The 23645-nt window shown below is 50.7% G+C and overlaps 10 protein-coding genes across 10 annotated transcripts; 5 read left to right on the forward strand and 5 right to left on the reverse strand.

Moving 5' to 3' along the window:
* Positions 1-119: 119 nt before the first annotated feature.
* Positions 120-713, reverse strand: SEPMUDRAFT_103751 (uncharacterized protein; the record flags this gene model as incomplete). Its single annotated transcript, XM_016900515.1, has 1 exon — positions 120-713. One exon carries the CDS (start codon positions 711-713, stop codon positions 120-122), a length of 594 nt encoding a protein of 197 aa, XP_016764484.1.
* A 1103-nt stretch (positions 714-1816) lies between these two features.
* On the forward strand, positions 1817-5699 carry SEPMUDRAFT_159845 (uncharacterized protein; the record flags this gene model as incomplete). Its single annotated transcript, XM_016907869.1, has 4 exons — positions 1817-2423; positions 2472-4357; positions 4417-5286; positions 5663-5699. The coding sequence occupies exons 1-4, from the start codon at positions 2205-2207 to the stop codon at positions 5697-5699; spliced, it is 3012 nt and encodes a 1003-aa protein (XP_016764485.1). The 5' UTR covers positions 1817-2204.
* A 2135-nt stretch (positions 5700-7834) lies between these two features.
* Positions 7835-9337, reverse strand: SEPMUDRAFT_112417 (uncharacterized protein; the record flags this gene model as incomplete). The annotated part of the gene is made up of 4 exons (XM_016900976.1): positions 7835-7892; positions 7963-8394; positions 8448-9124; positions 9179-9337. The coding sequence occupies 4 exons, from the start codon at positions 9335-9337 to the stop codon at positions 7835-7837; spliced, it is 1326 nt and encodes a 441-aa protein (XP_016764486.1).
* Positions 9338-10102: 765 nt separating this feature from the next.
* On the forward strand, positions 10103-11239 carry SEPMUDRAFT_112418 (uncharacterized protein; the record flags this gene model as incomplete). The annotated part of the gene is made up of 1 exon (XM_016900977.1): positions 10103-11239. The coding sequence occupies one exon, from the start codon at positions 10103-10105 to the stop codon at positions 11237-11239; it is 1137 nt and encodes a 378-aa protein (XP_016764487.1).
* On the reverse strand, positions 11231-13387 carry SEPMUDRAFT_55615 (CDC91 cell division cycle 91-like protein). Its single transcript, XM_016909369.1, has 4 exons — positions 13174-13387; positions 13019-13083; positions 12047-12947; positions 11231-11978 (listed from the first exon to the last, which is right to left on the reverse strand). The coding sequence occupies exons 1-4, from the start codon at positions 13331-13333 to the stop codon at positions 11731-11733; spliced, it is 1374 nt and encodes a 457-aa protein (XP_016764488.1). The 5' UTR covers positions 13334-13387; the 3' UTR covers positions 11231-11730.
* Positions 13388-13612: 225 nt separating this feature from the next.
* SEPMUDRAFT_145626 (Pescadillo_N-domain-containing protein) lies at positions 13613-15951 on the forward strand (the record flags this gene model as incomplete). Its single annotated transcript, XM_016903167.1, has 3 exons — positions 13613-13637; positions 13702-13800; positions 13853-15951. The coding sequence occupies 3 exons, from the start codon at positions 13616-13618 to the stop codon at positions 15844-15846; spliced, it is 2115 nt and encodes a 704-aa protein (XP_016764489.1). The 3' UTR covers positions 15847-15951.
* A 408-nt stretch (positions 15952-16359) lies between these two features.
* Positions 16360-16755, forward strand: SEPMUDRAFT_21408 (uncharacterized protein; the record flags this gene model as incomplete). Its single annotated transcript, XM_016908336.1, has 1 exon — positions 16360-16755. A coding segment is annotated over one exon (396 nt), but the record flags the coding sequence as incomplete, so codon positions are not given.
* A 1365-nt stretch (positions 16756-18120) lies between these two features.
* SEPMUDRAFT_32316 (benzoate 4-monooxygenase cytochrome P450) lies at positions 18121-20280 on the forward strand (the record flags this gene model as incomplete). The annotated part of the gene is made up of 8 exons (XM_016908491.1): positions 18121-18404; positions 18608-18823; positions 18908-18965; positions 19038-19098; positions 19173-19456; positions 19560-19883; positions 19923-19994; positions 20116-20280. Coding segments are annotated over 8 exons (1464 nt in total), but the record flags the coding sequence as incomplete, so codon positions are not given.
* Positions 20281-20831: 551 nt separating this feature from the next.
* Positions 20832-23396, reverse strand: SEPMUDRAFT_145628 (pyruvate dehydrogenase kinase). Its single transcript, XM_016903168.1, has 5 exons — positions 23264-23396; positions 22992-23087; positions 22723-22871; positions 21230-22622; positions 20832-21155 (listed from the first exon to the last, which is right to left on the reverse strand). Exons 1-4 carry the CDS (start codon positions 23280-23282, stop codon positions 21558-21560), a joined length of 1329 nt encoding a protein of 442 aa, XP_016764492.1. The 5' UTR covers positions 23283-23396; the 3' UTR covers positions 20832-21155; positions 21230-21557.
* On the reverse strand, positions 21142-21410 carry SEPMUDRAFT_112423 (uncharacterized protein; the record flags this gene model as incomplete). Its single annotated transcript, XM_016900978.1, has 2 exons — positions 21142-21155; positions 21230-21410. The coding sequence occupies 2 exons, from the start codon at positions 21408-21410 to the stop codon at positions 21142-21144; spliced, it is 195 nt and encodes a 64-aa protein (XP_016764493.1).
* Positions 23397-23645: the final 249 nt, after the last annotated feature.

Genomic DNA, 23645 nt, shown 5'->3' on the forward strand with positions numbered 1-23645 from the left:
CCCCCCCACCCCTTCTCACAGCATTCTCACAGCAGCAACAGGAGTGGCCCCCTCACAACAACACCACCACCACCACCACCACCAAAAACAACAACCCCAACAACCCCAAACCTCCAACCTCACCCCCCCTCCACCCCCTCCCCAATCGGCAAACTCGAATACCTCACACAAACCCACCTCCCCTCGCCCCTCCCCTCAAACTCCACCTTGCCCACACTATACCTCAACACCCCTCCCGGACTAAAATTCACATTTTCCATATTCAAAAACACAACCGCCTTTCCCGTTTTCTCATTCACGCTCGCATGAATTTCCCTGATTCGAATAAAATACTCCGGCAAACTCGCGTAAAGTTTTTGGAAGTTTTGTAAGAATTCGGAGAAGTTGAGGTCAGAGGATAATGTGGAATAGGTTTTTCCGAGAGAGAAATTTTTTTGGTCGAGAGTGTTCCACGGGTAGGAAGAGGGGTTCCAGAAGCGGTTGTTGCAGGCGGTTACGAGGTCGGTTGTTAGGTGGATGAGATGGGATTCGAGGTGGGTGGGGTGGGGGGTTGGTGGTTGTGGAGGAGGAGAGGAATATGAGTTTGAAGGGGAAGAGGTGGTGATGGGAGTGGGGTTTGGAGATGGATCTGCGTGATTGGTAGGCGAGGTTGAGGATGATGTGGTTGCACGAGCAGGATGATGAGGATTTCTGGGCGAAGGATTTGGTGGCATGGTGGTGATGAATTGGAGGGGTTTAATAAAAATAATTAATTGTCTCAAGAGGAGGAAGAGTAAGCTACATGTAGCTTGTCAGACCATGATGATGAGAGAGGAGAAGCATGATAGAAGTGGAGGGAATGGAAGAGAGATAGGAGAGTCTCCTCGCTATAGTGCGATTGATTGACTATCATGTACTACATGAGTACATGCTCTTGGAGGGAGGGTGGAGGAACAGGGGTACGATGATAGTACTGTTCCCTACGCGAGTGAGGTATTTGACTGAGGGGTCTCGCCCGACGAACATCTACTTGCCAAGCATTATGCCACATTGCGTCTCACGCTTTCAAGACATGATTACAGAGGCCGCTCATAGGAGGTGAGTCGTGTGTAAAGACTCCTCGAATTATCAAAGGGGCAGTCGAATACCCCCCTATAAAAGTATCAAATTTCTACCTACGCAAGTTATATCTCGCAGAAGCCAGGAGGTCGCTTCTACGGATAAGTAGGTATTTCAGCAATCTATATCGGCTCGGAGGTCCCCGGTGATAACCACCATATCATGTAATGACATTGGATTGGACCAGTTGTCTACCCTCCAACATGACTCCTCTAATCATGATTGCCACAGCATCGCTATAGAAACACGGATTTATCCACATCGAGAAAAAGATCTGAATGCAGCACATTCCTCGTTCAATCTCCCAGTCCGTAACATACACCACCCCAATCGAAGATATCGCCGCTATTCTTAAGTCTACATGCCAGTCCGGCGTCGTGGGCAGTCTGGACGAGGACTCGGATTAAAATCGACAGCGCGGGCTTTCCTGGCTGGCTATTGCTCGAATGTGAAGGGTGATGTGATGGCTCTTAGAAGTCGATTGATGTCGGTTGCGAGGTAGGGAATCGCTTGGAGGAGAGTAAGAGTGAGCAAGCTAGAAGGGCCAGCTCGGGTGGAGCCGTGCCAGTGACTGACAAAGGTTAAAAGCCAAGTGAATCTTGGCGGGTTTTCTCTGGAGTTTTTTTTTCCTTCTCGCCATCTTGCGCTCGTTCGTTCGTTCATTCATGACTATACTCGATCTTCTCGTCGGTCCCGACAATGCGTTGGCGCAAACAGGCGGCGGCGAAGTATTTGTTCGTCGCTGAGTGCCGCCTCTTGTCTTTCAGGTCCAAGTCACAACTCGTCTCTTGTCTGCAACAATCTCAGCACAGCTTACAGCTAGGAGTCCAACGTTGGTATAGCATATATGCTGACAGAGTCTCTGCATGTCTCTCCTTATCAGCTAGACTCGAAGCTAAACGCGTGGTTATCATTTCTCTCGGAGAGAAAGGGACTCTAAACCGTAGCTTGGTCGGCTTGAGATGGCGGAGTGAAGAGTTAGATATCATCAAATCTTCAGCTGCCTACCGTCGTGTGAATACGCACATTCAATACAGGCGTAGTCAAAATATGATACTGACTTCTACAACATAAAAGGGTCTTACGGTCTGATAGGACTAGAACTAATGCTTGCTGCCGACGGCGAGATTCGTCAAGGATTGCCCATGTCATATCTTGAATTCAAAACACGGTATACTTCCAACCTCCAAAGCTACATGCTGGAATCCGATATCTCTACACGAGACCTTAGCGCGCGCGCGCGCAGACAATGTTCAATATCAACCGAACCAGCGACTAGATCTCGCACGCCAACCCGACTACAGATCTCGAATAGCCGACATGGAGTTCCAAAGACAGCTCACCCCGACTTCTCCTATCATCTATACCAATAGCGAAGCCTTTTTCTTTCCACCAACAATTGGCAAGGCACATTCGCTGCAGATTCTGGCGTACTACGATCACTCCAACCCGCGACAGATTCCAGCTTCGACTTTTCTCCGGCAGACTATTTCGACCGCCGAAACGACGTGGGGAATTATCACACGGGCGACTTGACCGTGCGATGGCGCGAGCAAGGCCAAAGCGTGTGGAATGAAATCGACACTGCTGCAGCACGCGATGTGAAGCCTGTGTCTTTGAGTGCAACAGCCGAAGATGTACTGTTGACTTCGTATTTTGATTTCACACAAGAGCTCAATATCACTCGGAATTGGATAGTCAAGGATGAAGATCTGGTTCTACAAGTCACTATTGCCAATACAGCTCCCACCGCCAGGATAGAGCTCGGTGCCTTTGGCTTTCCCCTGGAATTCAACAACATCTTCACCAACCGCACCGCAGACGACACGACGGCCAAATGTGTGCTGCTCGATCCATATATAGGTCTCGATGCTGGATATGTCCAGGCTACGCGACTCACTGGTACAGGGCCGAATTTGGTCATCACTCCCTATGGTACTCACTCTCGTTTCGAAGCCTGGCGTTTCTTGCACGAGACAAAGGAACAGAGTACAGGGTATGCTACGCAGACTTTTGAGGGGATTTATTCTTGGCAAGTTTTGAGTAAGGCATATGCAGAGACGGAGTGGAATGCTACTGAGCCTTGGAATCGCCCGACTTCTGTCATGCTGGAACCTGCGGAGTCGGTGTCTTTTGGATTGAGATTCAGTGTTTCGCCTACGGTCCATGAGATTGAGGATGTGGTTTCTTCGAAGGGTGTGCCGCTTGCCATTGGTATTCCTGGATATGTACTCCCTACAGATTGGAACGGTAAACTATTCTTGCTCTCCGAATCTCCTGTGAGCTCGATAATGGTTGATCCCCCCGGCTCCCTACAACTCACCGAGTACATGGCCAAAGATCCCACTTGGAAAGCCTATCATGTCAATGCGAAAGATGGATCCTACGGACGAGTGAGAGTCTCGATTCATTACGAGGATGGAAGAGAGCAGAGTGTTCACTATTATGTCACTGACACTACAACGGCAACATCAGCGAAGCTTGCGAATTTCCTTGTTACAAAACAATGGTATACAAACACTAGCGATCCCTTTCACCGCGCTCCTGGTCTGATCAGCTACGACTACGAAAAGCAACAACACGTCCTCCAAGATGCCCGAGCATGGATAGCCGGAATGTCCGACGAAGGCGGCGCCGGATCCTTCGAAGCGGCCGCAATGAAAATCGCAGTCCATCCCGACGTCGAAACAGTCGCCAAACTCGAACTCATGGTTCAAAACACTGTGTGGGGGAATTTACAGAATAAGGAAGATGGGGGAACGAATGATACTTCCAAATATGCCGTCAAACGAAGTCTCTTCTACCACGACCCCCAAGCTCTGCCCGACTACGCTTACGATCCGACCATAAATTTCAACACCTGGGCAGCCTGGAACAAAACCGAAGCCTCCCAAGTCTGGCGATCCTTCAACTACGTGCACGTCAGCGTCTTATACTGGGCCCTCTACCATGCCGAACTCATCAGTCCCGGAGTCCTGACCCTCCAAAACTCCACATGGTATCTCCAGCAGAGTTTCAGCACCATCATAGCGAGTCAACGCGATTTTGTCGAATTTCGCCACCTCGGTCAAGTCGGCGAAAGTATCTGGCTGTCCATTCTCCAAGCCTTAGAAACCGAAAAAAACTTCGAAAGGGAATTCAAAATCCTTCGCGAAGCAATGCAAAAACGTCAAATGAACTGGTCGGAGCAATCTGAACCTTTTGGAAGCGAAATGTCTTGGGATAGTACTGGTCAAGAAGGGGTTTACTTTTGGTCAAAGTACGTCCCCCCCATCCCTCCCTCTCTCACAAACACACAAACTCACACACAAACAACAGATACTTCAACTCCACCCCCCTCACAACCAAAACTCTCTCCCGCATCCGCGGCTACACCCCAACTCTCGCCCACTGGGGCTACAACGGCAATGCACGTCGGTACTGGGATTTTCTCTACGCGGGTCGAATTCCAAGGATTGAAAGAATGTTGCATCATTATGGCTCGAGTTTGAATTCTTTGCCGATGATTGATGCTTTTCTCCACTCAAATCCCCCTCCTACTTCTAATACTTCTAATGTTGCTACGCCTACTACGCCCGCAGCGCAATCCTTCCACGATCTCCGAATCGGCTACGGAGGCCACATGGGCGTCTTAACAAACATCCACCGCGACGGATTCGGATCTATGGGATTTCACGCTTGGCCGGAGACGCTCGCGTGGGATGGATACTCAGGGGATTTTGGGGCGGGGTATTTGGGTCATGTGGTTGGGAGTGTGTGTGTTTTGGTAAATCATGAGAGGTGGGGGTGGTTGGGGTTTGGGGGGAATGTTGAAGAAATACAAGAAGGAGATGAAAAAGGAGGAGGAGGAGAAGGAGGGGGGATTGTTGGTGTTGGTGTAAAAGTAAAAGTCCAACCCAAAGATACGGTCCGAAGAAAAATCTACGTGGCTCCTATGGGCGCCAAAATTGAAATTTCTGCGGGTGTGATACGGGAGTTTGTCTACTATCACCACCACACCCCAACGAAGGAGCACAAGAATAAATTAATAGTAGAATTCGATCTCGTCACAGGCGAAAATGCCTCGCAGGCGATTTTGAAAGTCGAAGATACCCTTGGAATGGGCATAAAATTGAAAACTCGAGGTTTGAGGAATGTGAGGGGAGGAGGGTATTTGGTGGATTTGCCGGGGTGGGTTGAGATTGGTTTGTAAAGTACATATATACCAGACCGATTGGATAGTACTGGTACCGTGTACGGGTCAAATGACTCTTCAAAAAAAAAGTGTAGTTTGATTTGGCTGTGGGTATCATCATCAGATGCGAAAAAAAGAAAAAAACAAAAAAGCTGACTGATAATGACACACTGTCTTTTGTCCTTTCGTCTCTTGTTCTATGATTTAGGTAGTTTCTCTCAGTCTCCTGATGACACCTCAATCATGACACCACTTCTTGCCAACTCCCTAGGGCTGACTGGTGCAAGTCACAAGTCTCGAGTTGACCAGGGGGGAAGGGCCAGGTCTCGGGGCGAAGTTGGAAAAAAAATCAAATGCCAAGAGATAGGTCTTCGTCATCAATAAGGTAAGACTTGATGGGAGGTTGATATGCCGTTTAGTAAGATGATTTTTTAATCTACTCGGGTGCTTTGGATGGTTTTTAGGAGTAGAGGGTTTGAACGTCATGCGAATATTGAGGTAGTTTTTTTTTTGAATAGGGAAAGGGGGTTAAGAAAAGAAAAAAACCTCTGAGTGAGGTACATTTAGATACCTTATGACCCCGTTTTTCCCCGTCTTGGCAAAAACGGGACTTCGGGGTTCCTCTAAAGTCCTTGGACTATCTACCTACAGTACAGTACATTGTAGGAGCGACGGCGGTATATCAGAAATTTATACGACAATATTGTATAGATATATCCGAGATATGTTGTATGCTAAGATATTGAATGCGGCTCTAGACTAGGTAGGTACTGACTACTGGTAGAGTAGTTAAGTACCCCGGAATAGTCTACTGCAAAACGGAAAACGAAAAACGAAAAACGAAACGGGGGTTGTGGAAAGACTAGTGCTGGACACGATCGAAAATTGGGAGAGAGGAGAGGTAAGGAGAGGAGAGCGACCGAATTTTCACGAACTGTACTAGCCCCTTTTATAGTGCCCATCTATCTACCGTCTACCACAAAGGCCCACATATACCGATTACACTATGCATACCTAACCTCCTACAGAACACTTGCATAGCGCAGCGTAGCGTAGCGCATGTATACAGTACATTCCCCAAGAACTCCCAAGAACCCGTCCATAATCGGCTCCTCTCTTCCCGACGCCAGTAAGAAAAAAGAAAAACAAAAACTCGCTCGCTCGCCTCTAGGAGTACTATTGTAGTAGACTCAAGTCCCAAGACCACCGGTTCCCTCACTTGAGAATTTTAGTACGTATTGGCAAAAACAACAAACCAGGCTGTGCTCTCTCTGTCTCTCGTATGAAATCGGGTTTTGAAGGGACGGGGAGTTCACGATGCCAATCGCCCTACTTACTACCTGCTGACTACCTGCTGATTAGCTGCGCTTGGTAGGTAAGGTAGGTAGGTAGCTATTCCTTCGCCTCCGGGTACATGGATTCATCGAAGCCTGGGTTTCAATCATCAATGTATGGAGTGGTCATTTTCTTAGCAAAAAAACGGGAACTATAATCGTTCGTTGTCTTGTACGTATATGTGTATTTGGAAAATTCGCTACCCGATGGCATCGTCTTGGGGTTTCAGATTTTTCCGGGAGGGAGCGGAGGCTGTGAGATGATTCATGATCATCTTCGTCATTTTTTGAGCGAAGAAGTGGTGTGTGATGATGGAATGGGGCTTGGGTTGGACTTGGAATTGGACTTGGGGCTTGCGTGGGTTAGGTAGGTAAGGCAGTTTTGGGGATTGTAGACGATATGTGAATGGTTGGGTATATGTATATATAAGAACTTTCTTTCCCTTCCCTTCTTTCTTTTCTTCTTCTCTTTGGGTAGAAAACAATCAATCAATCAATCGAAACTAAGTCAAACAAACAAACAAAACAGGATATACATATATTCATCATGAAGCTCTCCATCCTCGCTGCGTGGCTCTCTGCTGTTGGAACAGCACAGGCTTTCTGGGTACGTCCTTTTTACTTATCCCTCTCCTAACAACATCCACAACAACACCACCAACCTTCTCATCCCCAATTTTTCTCATCCACTAACCATCTCCCTTTCTCCCATCAGATTTAGATTGATAGGGGTGGGGGATTGGAAGTCTTTCCCTCTCTCTCTTTCTGCGTTGTTTTTCTCTTTCTTTTTTTTCTTTTTTTTTTTTTTTGAAAAGGGAAAGAGACGTCAATGGTTATGAAGGGAGTGATGAGGAACTACCCCTATCTATGGTGGAAGAGAATGCTCAGGGGGTTGGTTCAGTTTCTTTTCAGGGGGAACTTTGGGCATGACCATTAGCAGTTTTTCTAAAGAAAAATAGCAAGACGTCATCACAAACGTCGCGGAATCTTCAACATGTCTGAAAAAGACTTGATTTCCCTTTTTAATACCACACGCAAATGACCCTCCCTCCCTCCTCTTGTTTACATAATCAATTCTAAATAAATAAAAACCTTGCTCTAACCCAATCCAATGCCCTTTGCCGTAAGTCCTTCCTTCACTCATGCATACCTCGTTCACCAACTCTTTTCTCTTCCTCCTCCTCTTCTCCCCCCATTACTTATTTCGTAGGGTTGCAATCCGCATGATTCATATTCTGAGGAATTCCAGGAACGCATCCGATCCATTCATTCGCGCAGTACAAGTGCTGAAAAAAAAAAAACAAAATTAGTACAAATATTTCTCGTATGGATTATTGATTATTGATGAATACATACCTCCTCAGGTCCACATCCCACGTCGGGTTTTCCGGCATCGCCTTCGAAACCTCTGCAGATTCCGAATTCGGATCCTTGAGGGTTGACGCAGAGCTGTCTTCTTCCCCATCCCCATCCCCAAAACCTTCTTCTTCACCCAACCAGAAACACTCATCTTCCTCCGCCCACCAGCACCAGAAGAAGAAGAAACCACAGTCCTCTCTCCCCTCGGAAGCGGCAAAGCCGCATACTGTTCCCGAGAAATCGCAAACCCACGCTCCTCCGGCTCCGGCAGAGCCGTGATCAGAGGGGCCCGAGCAGTCAAGGGGGTAGATCCTCCCGCCGAGACGAGGCGAGGGCGGCGGAGGAAGACGGAAGGAGTTGTCGCTACTACTGGTGTCGCTGGTTCTGGTGTTGGCGCCGCTACTGCCGCTGGTGCCGCTGCCGCTACTGCTAGCGCGGTGGTCATTGGCAGCGAGGAAAACGGGCGAGAAGAAGCAGCACACTCGCAGGCATGAATTTCGAATTGGCAGACGATTCGACAGGTACAGCTCGGGAGGCAGTGACAAGGGTTTCCGTCCGCCAAAAGGGGAGGAGGAGAAGAAGTGGGCGCAGAGGGATCGAGTTCTTCGAGGCAGGCGAGAAAGTTCTTCTCCACGCAAATTTGTTGGAGGTGAGAGTGAATCTGCGGGAGTGGGAGGCGGAGAACGTCGATCATGCCGGGGGTGTGAAGCAGCATTTCGGCCTTCTCTGCAGACGAGTGCTGGGACCAGATTTCAAGGTAGGTTTGACGGAAGTCGTGGTCAATGTCGAGGTTGCGGTAGGTCTCGGCGAGGTGTTGGTATCTGACGGCTGTCTCGAGGGTGCTGAGGAGGCCTGGGTGGGTCAGGAGGCGCCATGTGGTGGTGAGAAGGCGTCGGAAATCGTCTACCAGGTACGGCTGACCGAGAGTGTTGCCTGTGTTTCCGTGGTTGTGCAGGACTCCTTGACTGTGAAAGTCCTTTGTACTCTCTTCCAACTCGCAGATCGTGAGAATCAGGGCGTAGTAGATGCTATCCCAGAATGCAAGGCTCAAGAATGGTTTTGATGAGAAAATCCCGACGTCTATGATAGCCTCTGGGTCTGCTCGTGCTCCATGGACCTGGTACAAAAAGAACAGAAGTGGATCGCTTGTATCCAAGTCCTACACTCGTCAGTAAGGTGCACTAGCCCGCAGTCAAAAGGATGTTCCACTTACTTTACCAAGGTGACGCATCATGAGCTGTTCGTGTCGAATGATGGTGACGGCAGAGTCGCGCAAATGCTCATGTACAGCTTCTTCTGAGAGGCTATCAGTGCCACCGCCAACGATCTCCAAAGCCCTGCCTGGCGAAATTGCTTCTTCAAGTGCCGCCATCATGTGCTAAACGACCCGGGATCTGGCTGTCTGCTGCTCTGGCCGCGTCTCTTCGAGCGCGTACAGTGTTGATTTACGTCGAATGGTCTGGCGTGTATCTTCTGTGCAGAGATGATGGGTTCCAATCGTCACACTGGTATGCGTGATCGTGAGCTGAGGAGGTTGTCGAAGTGGTGGCAGAGACGGCACTCAAACCAGGAGAAAACTCTGATATAGGCTTCCAACGCTCACTCGAAAGAATCTGATGGTCAGTCCATGATCCTTCAGTGAATGCAATGACTGGCGTGTGCCTCTCTGTTCAGCAAGCCTGCTTCACCACAGCAGCGAGTAAACTGGGCTACCTGGCGGTAGTGTCGATGGTGTTGCTTCAAATACTCGCCAGACGATGGTTGTGGGTGGGTGGATGTGGGTGTGTGCGTCGCGAATTGCAGAGCTGTGGGGGCAGAACTGTGGTTCAGAGCGCTTCTTCTTCTTCTTCTGTCTGTTCCGCGGTGGTAGCGACGAGGATATGACTTCAGGACTCACTCGCGCTCATGCATTCGGTCCTGGGAATCTCCGCCGTCCCAAACGTCCAAGTGGTAGTGTTGGACAGTGAGCCATGGCCAATCGTGTTATTGTTGCCATGACGCGTTATATCAATTCACTGGCGCCTTGACCACAAGTGAATAAAGCGCCGCTCCGCACTCTCGTTTACCCCAACTTTGCGGACCTTTGTCTTACACCTTCGCCTTCAACGTCACCCTCTCATGCCGGCGCACGAACACAATGGCGTCCGAATCTGACGACTCGACATCCTGCGTCAGCTTCAGCCTGCGCTTCAGCTACACCTCTGCTCCAGAGTCCAAACTGGCAAAGAACCATCGCATGCGCCGTCCAACTTCCTCCACAACAGAAAAAGTAATAACCATAGCGCCAGTCGTTGACGATGACCACCTCGCATCGGATAGCTCAGAAGGCTCGCTCTCGCCCGACACCCGCGCGCTACAACGTCGAGTCCGCGCACAATTCTATCGGCGCCTTGAGCGTGACACAGACAGGCAGAGTCTTCGATGCCTCCAACTCAGCACGAAGAAGAACACTCCCCGCACCGACGACGACCGAAAAGAAGAAGCCGCTCGAAGGATGAACGACCGCCGAAGTCTAGAGGTCCTCGAGGCCGCGGCGACCACACCCATCGTTCAGAAGATGACGGAGCAGAAGAAAGCAGCGCCGTCAACCCCGTGCCACCTACTACAACCGCTTCCGCAGCCAGCACGACTCCCGCGACCACCTGCTCCGGAAACTCAGCTTCTCGCAGGGAGGGTTTACTCCGGAACCTCCCCCTTCAACACTCCCACGGCAGCAGAAGAGACCACGACGAACTTTGCCTTGCACGCTCCCGCTCCGACGGAACCCGATTCTGATTGTGATTCTGATATCTTTCGATCCGATCACCGGGGAATGTTCTTGTCGAGGAACACGAACAAACTCGAGGAGAAGGACCGCGCTGCTCTCGTGTACCATTGGATGATGGTGGACACCATTGACACATTGGAAGACGAGGGCGATGACGTTGTGACATCACCTGAAGGTTCTGATGACATCCATCAAGCGTTATTCGAGGAGGTGATGGACCTTGCGGCAGTAGCAGCAGCAGCCGACGGATCGAAAGCGGCCGCGGCGATGGAGGTGTTGGTGGGATCACATCACAAGGCTGTTGATGAGGAGCAGAAGAAGGTGGAGGTTGTTTGCGGAGGTGCAGCAGCAGAAAAGACAGAAGGTGCAGGTCATAGCGAGGACTCGTGGAGTCCAAGATCGGTTCCATCGCAGGCGCTGCAAGGGGGAGACGAGGCCGCGAACGAGGCTTTCTCGGATGATGAACGCGAGTGGTTAGATCTTGGCTTGATGACAAGTCAGCTTTGAGTCGTTATGAATTTGGCAAGTATACACAAGAGAAGGATGTGCAGGCGGAAATCTGCTACTCATCGAGAGTTGATACCGGCTACAACATCATGGTATATCACCTGGCGACCTGGTGTCTTCCCGCATTAATTCCATTAGCTTCGCTGGCTTCCGATAACTCATCTTCACCATCCCCTTTGCTGCCTCTGACAGCATCTTCGTACTCGCGTGACATAGAGAGCTGCGCAGTCTGTCTGCACAAGTTCCATCTCCGCCGTCCGCCTTCTCTTGCCGTTTTTGAAACAGATGCACGAAATCAGTGCTACGATTCGCGCATAGAAGACGAAGCATGAGCGGGTTGTGCAGTGGTAGACATGATTACCAGGAATGGGCGCGAACCCGTGGTAGATTGGGTCTGCGGTATGTATAAAAGCCGCTGTAGGCAATCCTTTCGAAGTTTCGCCGGTTCCGGACTGGGTAACTTCACTCCGCTCAACCCCATGTACTGCAGACTACACCTGTCGCACCTCTTTTCCTTTCCCTTCAGGCCGTTCATTTTCCCACGCATCCCGAAGGACTGCATATACGGTGTCGGTAAGCAATATAAGTAGAGCCAGGCTCCAGACCAGTGTGATGGCGTAGAAGAAATTGGCATTCCCGGAGCCAGCATATATCCACAGATGGTGAAATGCTGGTCCCAACAGTGATGCATAGAGAAGAGCCGATAAAGCTGGGAAAGTATAGCGGTGCGTGGAACATACTGCAGCAGTAGAGCAAACATTAGCCCTGCTTGTTACGGGTTGGAAATCTGGTGATCGATCGACTCACATTCGAACACGTGTCCAAGCAGACAAAGACTGCTCAGCCAGGTGCCTACATCGCCAACATTGGCATATGGCTGAAAGATGGCATTGATTCCCAGCATCAGCACTACAGCTGCAAGTGGTTGGTTCCGGAAGCGAATGCAGAATGGTATACTGTATGACAGCATATGTAGCCAAAAGACGCCCAAGAAGAACTCTCGGAATGCATCGAACATTTCGATGAAGAAATACCACCACAATCCGGAATTTGGCGTCAAGTCTGGCATCGTGAGTGGAGTCATATACACGGAATCCAGGAACTGCCAGGATGGAAGTAACAGGCGGGACACTACAAGCAGAAAGCCAGAGAAAGTCAAGAAGGTGCTGACGAGCACGACCGCAAATGTAGAGATTGGAGGGAGCAGCTCTTTGTTACAAGCGATTTTTGTCACTCTGCCCTGGCCAGAAGTCCCTTCCTCGGTCATGGTCGCTCGGCCAGCCAACTGCACACATAGTTGGTCATAGCATAGCAGTCCAATGGGCGGTAGCAGCAACACCGGGTGCAGACTGATGTAGCTGGCAATGGCCAGAGCGAAAGCAGCCGTCATCACCTTGGCTTGACAAGCATGCTTGACGCTGAGCAAGGTGAAGAAGGCGGCGAATGCCGTCGTCGGCCGGCCGAAGCATGCTACGAGGGTGAAAGGATTGAAGAGGTAGACGGCCGCTACAGAAGCTGGCTGCCAGACGCGGTCGGCTCTCGGGGACGTGAAGAGAAGGGAAGCGGCGGCTGCACCTGAGCTGGCAATGTCATAAATGCAGTCTGCAGTCAAGACATCCAGGCCAGTGTAGATGAGGATCGTGGCTAAGCGACCCAGCCAGGTAGACGCCGAGGGCAGGAGGGCAAATAGCGGCAGGAAAAGAGGAGCCTAGACATGCCCACTCAGTATATTGCAATGCGATATTCGGGACAGCACTCTGTGCTGTTGCTGCTGCTAACCTGGTGGAAGATGCCGCCGTCGTACGGATCAAGTCCTCGCTCGTATAAGAACAAGCCTTCCTGTACTGTTCATTCTCAGCGCGTGTCGATGCCTTCGCTCCTGTCCTTGGCCCAGACAGCCCAGTCATGGTCCCGCCGGTGTCCATTTCACGTACATCTCTTGAAGCTATTGACGGGGGTCGAGATCTCCGCTCTGCCCGTCAAGAGGTCAGGGAGGCCTGGAAAGGCGAGGGCCAGCGTTATCCGGAGGGTGACAGCGGCGGAGAACAGCAGCGTCTTGGGATGGCCATGGTAGAGGTGCGTGGCGGCGTCCATGTTCTCGTCCTCACCGCATCTTCGCCTCGTCGTCGTCGTCGTCGTGGTGTAGTCGGGTACTCTCTTGTGCCCAGCTGTACAGTACCTCCTAGTTCTCACCGTAGCTCTTTCATGTGCGCCCGCGGAGATAAGGCTCTCCCCGTCGCGGCCCTTCGACTTTCTCCAGCCTCTAACCTGATTGGGACGGGACACAACGAAAAAGTTCCACCAGCTTGAACTTGTCCTAGACACACCTCCCACCGAAGGCACCGCACACCCACCACTACCACCACAGCCGCAGCGATGGCCAAGATCAAGAAGCGAGGTATGCGATTGCGCATGTCTCCCTGCTCGTATCGCACTGCTGACACACGCTCTCTTCTCCCCAGGAACGTCGGGCAATGCTAAAAACTACATTACCCGCTCGCAGGCGGTGCGCAAACTGCAAGTCTCGTTGCCAGACTTTCGACGGCTGTGTATTTTTAAAGGTGCGAATCGTACTGTGCCATGCGCCAGTGACTGTGAGACTGACGGGACAAGGCATCTACCCCCGCGAACCTCGATCGAAGAAGCGCGCCTCAAAATCGTCCACCCCATCCACGACCTTCTACTACACCAAAGACATCCAGTACCTGCTCCATGAACCGCTGCTCGCCAAGTTCCGCGACCAAAAGGCGCTGGCCAAGAAGATCAGCAGGGCACTCGGCAAGAATGAAGTGAGCGACGCCTCGCGCATGGAGCGCAACCTGACGCCGCGCATGCGACTGGACCACATCATCAAAGAGCGTTACCCTACTTTCGTCGACGCGCTGCGGGATCTCGACGATGCGCTGTCCATGCTGTTCCTGTTCGCCAACCTTCCGAGCACCTCAGAAGTCCCGCCGAAGATCATCGCCAAATGCCAGAGATTGACCATGGAGTTCGAGCACTACCTCATTCGCACCCACAGCTTAAGGAAGAGCTTCTTGTCCATCAAGGGCATATACTACCAGGCGACCCTCCAGGGTCAGGACATCCTCTGGCTCGTGCCCTACAGATTCGTGCAGAAAAACTCTCCTGATGTGGACTTCCGGATCATGGCGACTTTCGTAGAATTCTACACTACGCTATTAGGCTTCGTCAACTTCAGGCTGTACAGCAGTATCGGGCTGGTATACCCTCCCAAGTTTGACTTGAAGAGCGAGGAGCAAGGGGCGGAACTGGGCGCTTTCAAGCTAGAAGGTAGGGATCAGGATGTGAGCGAAGAAGGACAGGAAGAACTTGCGGATGCGGAAGTCAACGAGAGAGCACAGGCCGAAGCCGACAAACTTCTTGCGCTACCGGCACAGGAGGAGCCTGGCACGTCACAGACACTGGGCAGAAGTACACAGGATGAGGAAGAGCGAGCAGACGACGAGGACAAACCGACAGACACCGCTCTCGACCAGTTCGAATCTGTCGATCCCAATGCCGACAGCCTCCTCCAGCCCTCGATTACTGCCGACGTGGAAACTGCTGCCAAGTTGTTTGAGCCCTTCACCTTCTTCCTCTCTCGCGAAACACCCAAGCATCCATTGGAGTTCATCCTCAAGTCGTTCGGCTGCAAACGAGTGGGTTGGCAGAGCTTAGAGGGCGAAGCAGGATCGTATTGCAACGAGGACGACACACGAATCACACACCAAATCGTCGATCGACCCGATATCCCACTGCCCTCACCGCCGCAGACGGACGACGAGGAGCTTCTGGACGACGGTGTTGACGATTCTGCAGCGATCAGAAAGGCAAATGAGCGAGTACCTGGACGGACATATGTGCAGCCGCAGTGGGTGTGGGACTCTGTAAATGCCGGACAACTGCAACGACCCGACCTGTACGCGCCCGGTGCGACACTGCCGCCACATCTCAGTCCGTGGGTGAAGCCCAGGCAGGGAGACTATGACCCAACCAAGCCACTTGCAGAGCAAGAAACAGAGGCAGAGGCTGCTGCTGCCGAAGATGATTCGGACGAAGACGAGGACGAGGACGATGTGGATGAGGGCAGTGACGGCGAGGAAGTAGAAGGTGTTCGCGGTGATGCAGAGGCAATGGAACTCAAAGTCGACCTAGACGGCCGAGCAGTCGCGCAAGGCGAAGGCATGGACGTCGAGCTAGGCGATGATGACGAAGACTCGAGCTCAGCCGAAGATGGAGCCCCGGCTGATGGTGACTTTGGCGGGTTCTCCGACAATGATTCAGAGATTGAAGATGATGCCACCAGAATAGCCCGTGAGCATCAAGCGGAACTGGAGGCCGAAGCTGCAGGCAAGAAAATTAAATCTGCCGACCCCAAGGACAAGAAGAAGCAGGCCAAGGCGGTTGCTCAGGCCAAGCGGACCCAAGCGGAGCGGGAGAGGGAAGAGGATTTGGAGCGGCGGAAGGGCATGATGCCCCGACGTAAGAGGAAAATGTACGAGAAGATGGTGTATAGCAATGCTGTCAAGTCGGATGAGGCGGAGAAGATGAGGGCGAAGAGACGGAAAGTGGAAAAGGAGCTGGGAAAGAAGGCAAAGGCATAGTATGCTTTGGAAGGCATAGTGCGGGTAGGTTGATAGAGTATAGAGCTCTCTATTCTATGTTTATACCAGCGTAGAAATGTTGATACGGCTGTAGGTCCGTAGATGCACATTCATATCTGCAGTCATCAAGAGTCTCTCTCTCACACACACACTCTCTCTCTCATCAGTAATATATATTGTACGCGGATGCTGTCGGACCTTAGTGTAGCCCCACGCAGCGAGCGGGTTGAGCCTGAGGGACACTTCGGAGTCTAGGAACGTGCCTTAGCGCCAGCAGTAGTTTTCTCGGCATTTCAACCCTGTTGGCTTCCTGTTTCCTTTGATTTGTTGCGTCCAAAAAACATCGCACTCGGCACTTCGGACACGACATCTCACTACGACACCACTCCATCTCACTACACCATCATTCCTGTGCTGTGCAGTGTGCATCCACCGCGCTAGGGGGCGTTCCTTGCCAGCTGTACAGTACTCACCTGGTACGATTACGGTCCATGGGGGAGAGGACTGGACGATATGCCGACAGTGACACTCCGTCCACCTGTGCGTGATCGGGCAACCATCAGCACAAATGGTAATCCGATGCCATCACTCGTCCAGACCCCTTCCGGTCTAGCCATGATGGAGCTACAGGGCATCATCTCCAGCGAAGAGCCAGAGCTGGAGACAGCGCTCCATCTCGGCCGACTGGTGTTCCCGCCCGCAGAAGGCGATGAACATGGCGAGTGGGATGGCAAACGAGTCATGCTGTACGTCGGCGACCATCAGAGACTGACGGGAGAGGTGAAAAAGCTCGCAAAACCAATTGCTGTGCTTCGGCGTAGACCTACATCCTCCATCGTCGACGAGGAAGTGGAAATCGCAGAAATCGTGTACTACAAAATGCTGTTTGCCCACCGTCCTGAGCCTTTAGGCGGCTCACAACAGGATCCAACCGGGAATGAGTGATGATGTTCTTTCGTGGTATCGCCGTGTGGTGCCTAACCCCGCGGCCGACACGCACTGTGTTGAATCATGATTACAAAACATCTTCAGGCTGTCAGCTTCAAGGGAAGATGCTTACTCAAGCATGGACGACGACTGCTACACTGGCCGTGTCAAAAGACCGCATCAATAGATCAGAAGGATGCTAGAGAAGCAAATTCGTCATTCCCACTCATCAGGCGTGCTATATCGCGCTGCACATGTCGGGAAACGGGGATGATGGCGCTGCTGACGTGAAAGCTATGGAGGACGTCGACAGTCGGACAGTGTGACAAAGGCCCATGTCTCCAGGCCGCTGTGCGCGCACTGCGCGGCTGTAACAGCTTCGCAGTCTCCAACACGTACAGGGGGGAGGTGGATGTAGCGACGGAGACTCTCACATACTGCGTTGATAAGCCGACGCTAACTATACACGCGGCCGTATCGCAAGTGAACAATACCTGTACCTCCTACACGTGGCTGCTCCAGTGCTCTTGGTGATCGTTCCAGGGAGGTAAATCACCTAGGTTCCAAGTCTGCCCCACATGATGCGTGCCGAGCCTACACACAAGATGTCTGCCCCTGAGTGAAGGGCAACAACCAGAGGGAATGTAGTGGTCGATCTGCAGAAGAAAGTTGCCTCTTCCTAGTAGGGGGATTATCATAATATATCGCTCTGGCCTGTGCTATGCCTGTACCAACAAAAAAGGGTCTCGCCGGAAGTGTGACCAAGCATACCGGGTCTGCTATCCGACTGCACCTACTAATGCTCGCCTGCTTGAACCAATAGGGGCATTCGTCCCGCGCGCAGTATGATTCTTCATTTATTGATTATTTAGACGCATAACATCACAAACCACGCCGGAGGCCTCGGTTCTGCAGCGGACAGCCTCCACTTTATTTGTCTCCGTCATCTTTTTTTCCAAAAAAAAAAAAAAAGAGGCAACCCTCCCTCCTCTGTTCTGTACATCCTTCCGTGCTGACCAGGGTGACCCAGGCATAGGTGTTCGGGAGATGAGACTTGGCGTCTGGAACGACTATAAGACTAAACGACACTGCCTATCGTTGTTGGACTGCTGCTGCTGATGATGACCACGGACTTCAAACATAATGGCGACTTCCACAGATCACACCACATACCAGCCCATATCCCTCGTGGGATCATTCATCGTCCTCGTAGGTCCCAAATTTTCTCTCCTCTCTCCCTCCAACAAAACCATGAAGACCCAAAAAAAACATAAAAAAAAGAGAAATAATATCTAACCCCCTCGCCTCCCTTCACCTCCCACCCCCATAAAAATTTAGTCCCTCACCTACCTCGTCACCAAATTCATCTATACATCCTACATCAACGACCCACTCCGACACATCCCGGGCCCCAAAATCAACGCCATATCTCGCATTCCGTATGTGCGCCATCTTATCAAGGGTACCACGGTCGATAATGTGGTGGATTTGCATCGACGGTATGGAAGTGTGGTGCGTTTGACACCGAATGAGGTCAGCTTCAGTTCGGGAGAGACGGCGTGGCCGGATATTTATGGCTTTCGGACGGGGAGGTTGAAGGGGAGGGCGAATACGCAGAAGGATCCGATGTGGTATGTTTTTTTTTTTCTTTTTTCTTTTTTCTTGTTGAAGGGGGGGTTGGGGAGTGGTTTAGCCCCTGACACGAGTGTGCGAGAGAGAGAGAGAGAGAGAGAAAAAACTTTTGGTTAGGATTCCTTCCAGAAAATTGAGCAGCAAGTTGAGTTTTACAATACATATATATATACTGACTTTCCCAACCCCCCATCATCTATAGGTATCCATCACCCGTCAACGGCGTCCCCTCGATTCTGCTCGACAACGACGAAAACCACTCCAAGGGCCGAAGACTGCTCTCGCACGCATTCAGCGACAAGGCTCTGCAAGAACAGGAACCTCTGATTCAGAAATATGTTGACCAGCTCGTTGATCGGCTCAAAGAGGTCACGTCTAAGGATGATCAACCTGTGGATATGACGAAGTGGTATAATTGGTGAGTATCAAATTTCTTTTGTCTCCTTTTACAGAAGAAAAGATATCATCTGCTAATCTTGTTATTTCTCTTCTTCCCCAACAGGATGACTTTTGATGTCGTTGCGGATCTTCTCTTCGGAGAGCCATTCGGATGTCTTCAGGTACGCGCAAACAATGATTGAACCTTTGCTGCGAGGTGAACATGTTTGACTGATCATTCTGGTGTTTACAAGAATCTCGCCACACACAAACACATCGACCTGCTATTCAAATCTCTCAAGGGATTCCGCTTTAGTAAGTTGATACCGAACTACTCACTACTTATTACCCACATCATCATAATCATCTACTAACCCCTCCTCTTCTAGTGTACATCGTCGGATACTTCCCCATCGTAAAATACCTGGGTAGTCTCATCGTCGACCAAAAAATGATCGAAGGCCGAAAAGACTACATGAACTGGGTCAGCGATCAAGTATCGAAGCGTTTGGCCAAAGAGACAGATCGACCCGATTTCATGACGTACATTACATCGCACAATGGCGAAAAGGGAACGACATTATCCAAAGACCGACTCGATTCGAATGCGAATTTGATCTTGACGGCGGGTTCCGAGACAACAGCGACGTTGCTTTCGGGTGCGACGTATTTGGTGAGTCGTATAAAAATCATCTCCCCTTTCTTGCACATCCCCAAAACAGAAAAAAAAGAAAGAAAAAACCAAAACTAACCTTCTTCTTCTCCTCCTCCAAAAGCTCCTCAAAAACCCCTCCAAACTCACCCTCCTGACCCACGAAATCCGTTCCACCTGGCCCACCTACAGCTCCATCACCTTATCCGCCGTAAACAATTCCGCGCCCTATCTCATCGCCGTCCTCAACGAATCTCTCCGATATTTCCCTCCAGTCCCCACCGGCTTCGAGCGAAGAATTTCTCAACCCGGCGGAGAAGTCATTTCGGGGGTGTTTATCCCTGAAGGAACTGCCGTGCAAGTTTCGCAGTGGGCGGCGCATCATTCGGAGGAGAATTTTGCGGACCCGGAGGTTTTTGTGCCGGAGAGGTGGTTGGATGGGGAGGATGTTGTTGAGGATGGGAAGGGGAATAAGTGGAAGAGAGAGGAGAAATATGAGGGGGATCGGAGAGGGGCTATGCAGCCGTTTTCGTTTGGGCCGAGGAATTGTTTGGGGAAGGTGAGTTTTTTTTTTTTTTCTTTTTTCTTTTCCCCCCTTTGCTTTTCCCTCCCTTTTCTTCTCTCTGTTCCTGTCACCAAATACCTGACTGACTTTTCCTTTTTCTTTTTCAAAAAACCAGAATCTCGCCCTCGCAGAAATGCGCCTCATCATGGCCAAATTGCTATGGACCTTTGATTTAGAATTGGATCCCAAGAGTCAGGATTGGATTCAAGGTTGTAAAGTTTTTACATTGTGGGATAAACCCGAATTGTTGGTGAAATTGACGCAGGTGGATCGGGGTTGAAATGCGAAATCGAATTATCTACCTTTGAGAGGAGGGAGGAGGTGAGAAAGGGGGGAGGGTTGGCGTTTCTTTTTTTTTTTTCTTTTTCTTTTTTTTTGGTGTGTGTGTATGTATAGGGGGGCGTTGGGGAAGGATTGGAAGAGGAAGAAGAGATGAAGCAAAGAGGAGGGAGAGGGAGAAGGGGGCCAAAGAGAAAAATTTTCCTCCTTTTTTGAACTTCTCTGGGCAAGATATGGTGTATATCACATATCTCTCTCCAACTTACCAATTCCCTTTCACTCGTGCATATCACATCCCCTTCCTATCAACCCATCCCCCCAAGTAAAGTTACTACTTACTGCCTACCTATATACCTGATCAACAAAACTCCTGGTTATAGTACCTGTCCATATCCTACCTACCTACACGCATACATATCTACATCTCTCCCTGCTTTCCATCACTCCAAGTATATAGTATACCTGTAGTCTTGTACAGTATAATATAACATAACATAATACGATATGAAAAAGAAAATAGTAGACAGAAAAATGAATAAAACACTGGGTGTGGTGATTTCATTGGGTCTCGTAAATAATCTTTCTCTCTCTCCGTCTCCGTCTCCGTCTCTGTCTCTCTGCCAAACACCCCCCCTCCCCCTCCGGTCCCGCCTCTCTTTCTGTCAAAACAATCCCATCGAGATTTGGGAAGTCGTTTGTTTGTCTGCTTTGGGTTCTTTGCGTTATACTCGCAAAAAGAAAAATTCTCTTGGGGGTTTCACTGTTATCTCTCTCTTTCTCGTCGAAAAAAGTAATTCTGTCATGACGCCACAGAGTTGTTCAGTTTTCTGCATAAAGTGGTCTGTGAAGTAAAACATTTCTTTTACATTCCCTCCTCTATATGAAATCGTCAGCGAATCGAAACTCGTGCAACTATAATAGAAACAATTCGTTGCAAGGAAAAAACTCACCCATGCCAACGTTTTTCCACCAAGGCTGCTGGCCTTGGCCATCTGTAGTAGTACTGGAACCTTGCTGATTGACCACACTTTCTGCATCGCCAACTTGCCGCCTGGCACTGACTTCCCTCCGATTCATATCCCAGGTCTTGCTGTGGGGTTTGGCCTTGAGTCTGCCTGTCCTGGCAGCCATGGTCATACCCGCAATGAGATCCCCTCCTCCCGGTGTCTCGAAACTCTTTTTTGTTGCTGTGGCGGTCAATCCTTGAGATGAATGCGTCGATGATGATGACGACCGTACCATATCACCATGCCATTCATCCCTCATGACAGGTCGTTGTCACTGCAGAGGCTCCGATGAGGAAGATAAACGGTTTAGATGGAGGTAGACATCCGTGCCATAGCCTTCCATCGAGATCAGTTTCAAATCACCTCCAAAGTATCGCGCATACAGTCGGGAGATGGGGAGGCCATATCCAAAGCCCGCCATGGGAGCTTTGAAGTCAGATTTGTTGAAATCCGGATCCAGATTGGGCGTTTGATCCACGGTCGTGTACATGTACGTCCACACCAGAGGAATGGCGCTCCGGGGGATTCCGCCCCCTTCGTCACTAATCTTGATGGTGATGTCTTCTCGGCCCTCTGAAATGATCACATCTGTCACCGGGAACTCCTCCTTTTCCGCGCCATGTGTCTCCACCACGGCTCGGAGACTGTTCTTGAGGGTTTCAAACAACATGTGCGACAAATGTCCAGGCACATACATGAAATTAAGATCCGCCGGACACACCAGTCGGACCTTGGGGGCATCGAACAGGCCATAGTGATCCTCGCAGACGAAGCGGGCATTCTCAATGGCCTCTTGGGCCAATTCTCGGACGTTGGTTTTGGTACAAATTATCCCTACATAGTGTGGATCGCTCTGTGATCTCTGGTCGGACAGGGCAATGTGCTGTCCAATTAGCATACGGATTCCTATTCGTGACATGTAGAATCGATCCAAAAACGCCTGGATATTATGATCGATTTGCATTCGTTGTCGTTTGCGCTTATATTCCAGAATGCCCTGGGCAATCGTCGTCACCACGCTATCGTGACGGCGTTTGATGGTCTCGAGGGTTTTGGCGAATCGAGAATTGTAGTCGTTCAGCTCTGGTGGCCAGTCTCCGTCATCTGCTGCCGTGAAATATCTGCGCGTCGCTGTGACTTTTCTTTGCCCACCACTGCCGTTCCCGCTACCGTTACTCCCCAGACTCGCATCGGACTTGTATTGCCCCGGCTTCACACTGGGATTGGTCGTTGTTTCACTTAATATGCGCGCATTCTTGCCACTTGCTTTTGCGGGCTTGATCAAGCGCTCTCTAATCTCGGTACTGAGGCTCGGCTTCGGTAAGGATATGATTTCCTGCAGACACACGCAGCACACGCGAATGGTCAGCCTCATGAGAGCAAAAGCAAGCGGCATTCCCCGCTGCTCCATATGCTGATTGTATATCCATCCATACCTCGAATGACTGTGCGTACCAGTCCTGCACCTTCTTGATGCTCTCCATATCATTGAGGCCATCGGGAAGGTCTCCCAGCTCTTGTACACGGTGCGCGAGACGAATGGGTAGCTCTTCGGAGAGGAATTGGGAGGCTCGGAACAAGGTGCCTGGGCGCAAGAAGAGTATAGATTAGCACGGAGAGCTCATGGAGGAAGTTGGTCGCGTGCCCCCGCCCACGTGCCCAGCGCTCGTTGTTCGGCCAGTGAGGTGAGCATACATGTACATACCGATGGAGGGATTGCTTCCAAACTGCACCATCTGCCTCAGACTCACGCCGGTCGCGGGGAAGTTGGAGTAATGCTTGATCGTCTCCATCAACTGGGCTATACCATTGCACATGTCAGCGCCATTTCCTTTTCTCTTCTCTCTCTCTCGCTCTCTCTCTCTCTCTTTCTCTCTCCTTCCCTCCCTTCCTCCCTCCCTCTGTCTCTCTTCTTCTCTCCAGTCGCGGAGGGAGGGGTGGGAGGGCAATGTGCACAAAAGTAAAGGATATACTGACCAGACTTCTTCCACGACATGCTGGGCGGGCGAGCTGCAGGTCGTGGGGGGAGCGACCAAGAGAGCCGTGTGGTGTGTGGATGTGGCCAGGAAAGGAAAGGGAAAGGGAAAGCAGCGGGCAAAGCAAAGCAAACAATGAATGACTCCCACTCTGGATGTCAGTTGGAGGTAGGGTTAGTCGGTAGGGTAGTGTGTGACTAGTACACTTCCTAGTACTGGTGTGTATAGAGGGTTGCTGTAGTGTAGAAAGAAGCTCTCGGATAAAAGGTAATTGCGTCGTCCTTCTCCAAGCTCGTGATAGAGATATATAGCCGCAATCAATCCATTTCTCCGCTCCGACTACCGACTATATTAGGTATCCTACTACCACCGACTACCGACCA

Source organism: Sphaerulina musiva (genome assembly GCF_000320565.1).
Source record: "Sphaerulina musiva SO2202 unplaced genomic scaffold SEPMUscaffold_1, whole genome shotgun sequence".
NCBI classification, from domain to species: domain Eukaryota; kingdom Fungi; phylum Ascomycota; class Dothideomycetes; order Mycosphaerellales; family Mycosphaerellaceae; genus Sphaerulina; species Sphaerulina musiva.

What these genes read in the sequence shown, in the direction of transcription:
- SEPMUDRAFT_55615 (XM_016909369.1), bottom strand. Translation starts at nt 13,333, where the DNA reads ATGGACGCCGCCACGCACCTCTACCATGGCCATCCCAAGACGCTGCTG. An exon ending in CGTCAATAGCTTCAAGAGAT is followed by an intron (nt 13,084 to 13,173) that starts GTACGTGAAATG and finishes GAGAATGAACAG; the next exon opens with TACAGGAAGGCTTGTTCTTA. An exon ending in GCTTGGACACGTGTTCGAAT is followed by an intron (nt 11,979 to 12,046) that starts GTGAGTCGATCG and finishes CTACTGCTGCAG; the next exon opens with TATGTTCCACGCACCGCTAT.
- SEPMUDRAFT_145628 (XM_016903168.1), bottom strand. An exon ending in TGGAAGCAATCCCTCCATCG is followed by an intron (nt 22,872 to 22,991) that starts GTATGTACATGT and finishes TCTTGCGCCCAG; the next exon opens with GCACCTTGTTCCGAGCCTCC. An exon ending in GGTACGCACAGTCATTCGAG is followed by an intron (nt 22,623 to 22,722) that starts GTATGGATGGAT and finishes GTGTGTCTGCAG; the next exon opens with GAAATCATATCCTTACCGAA.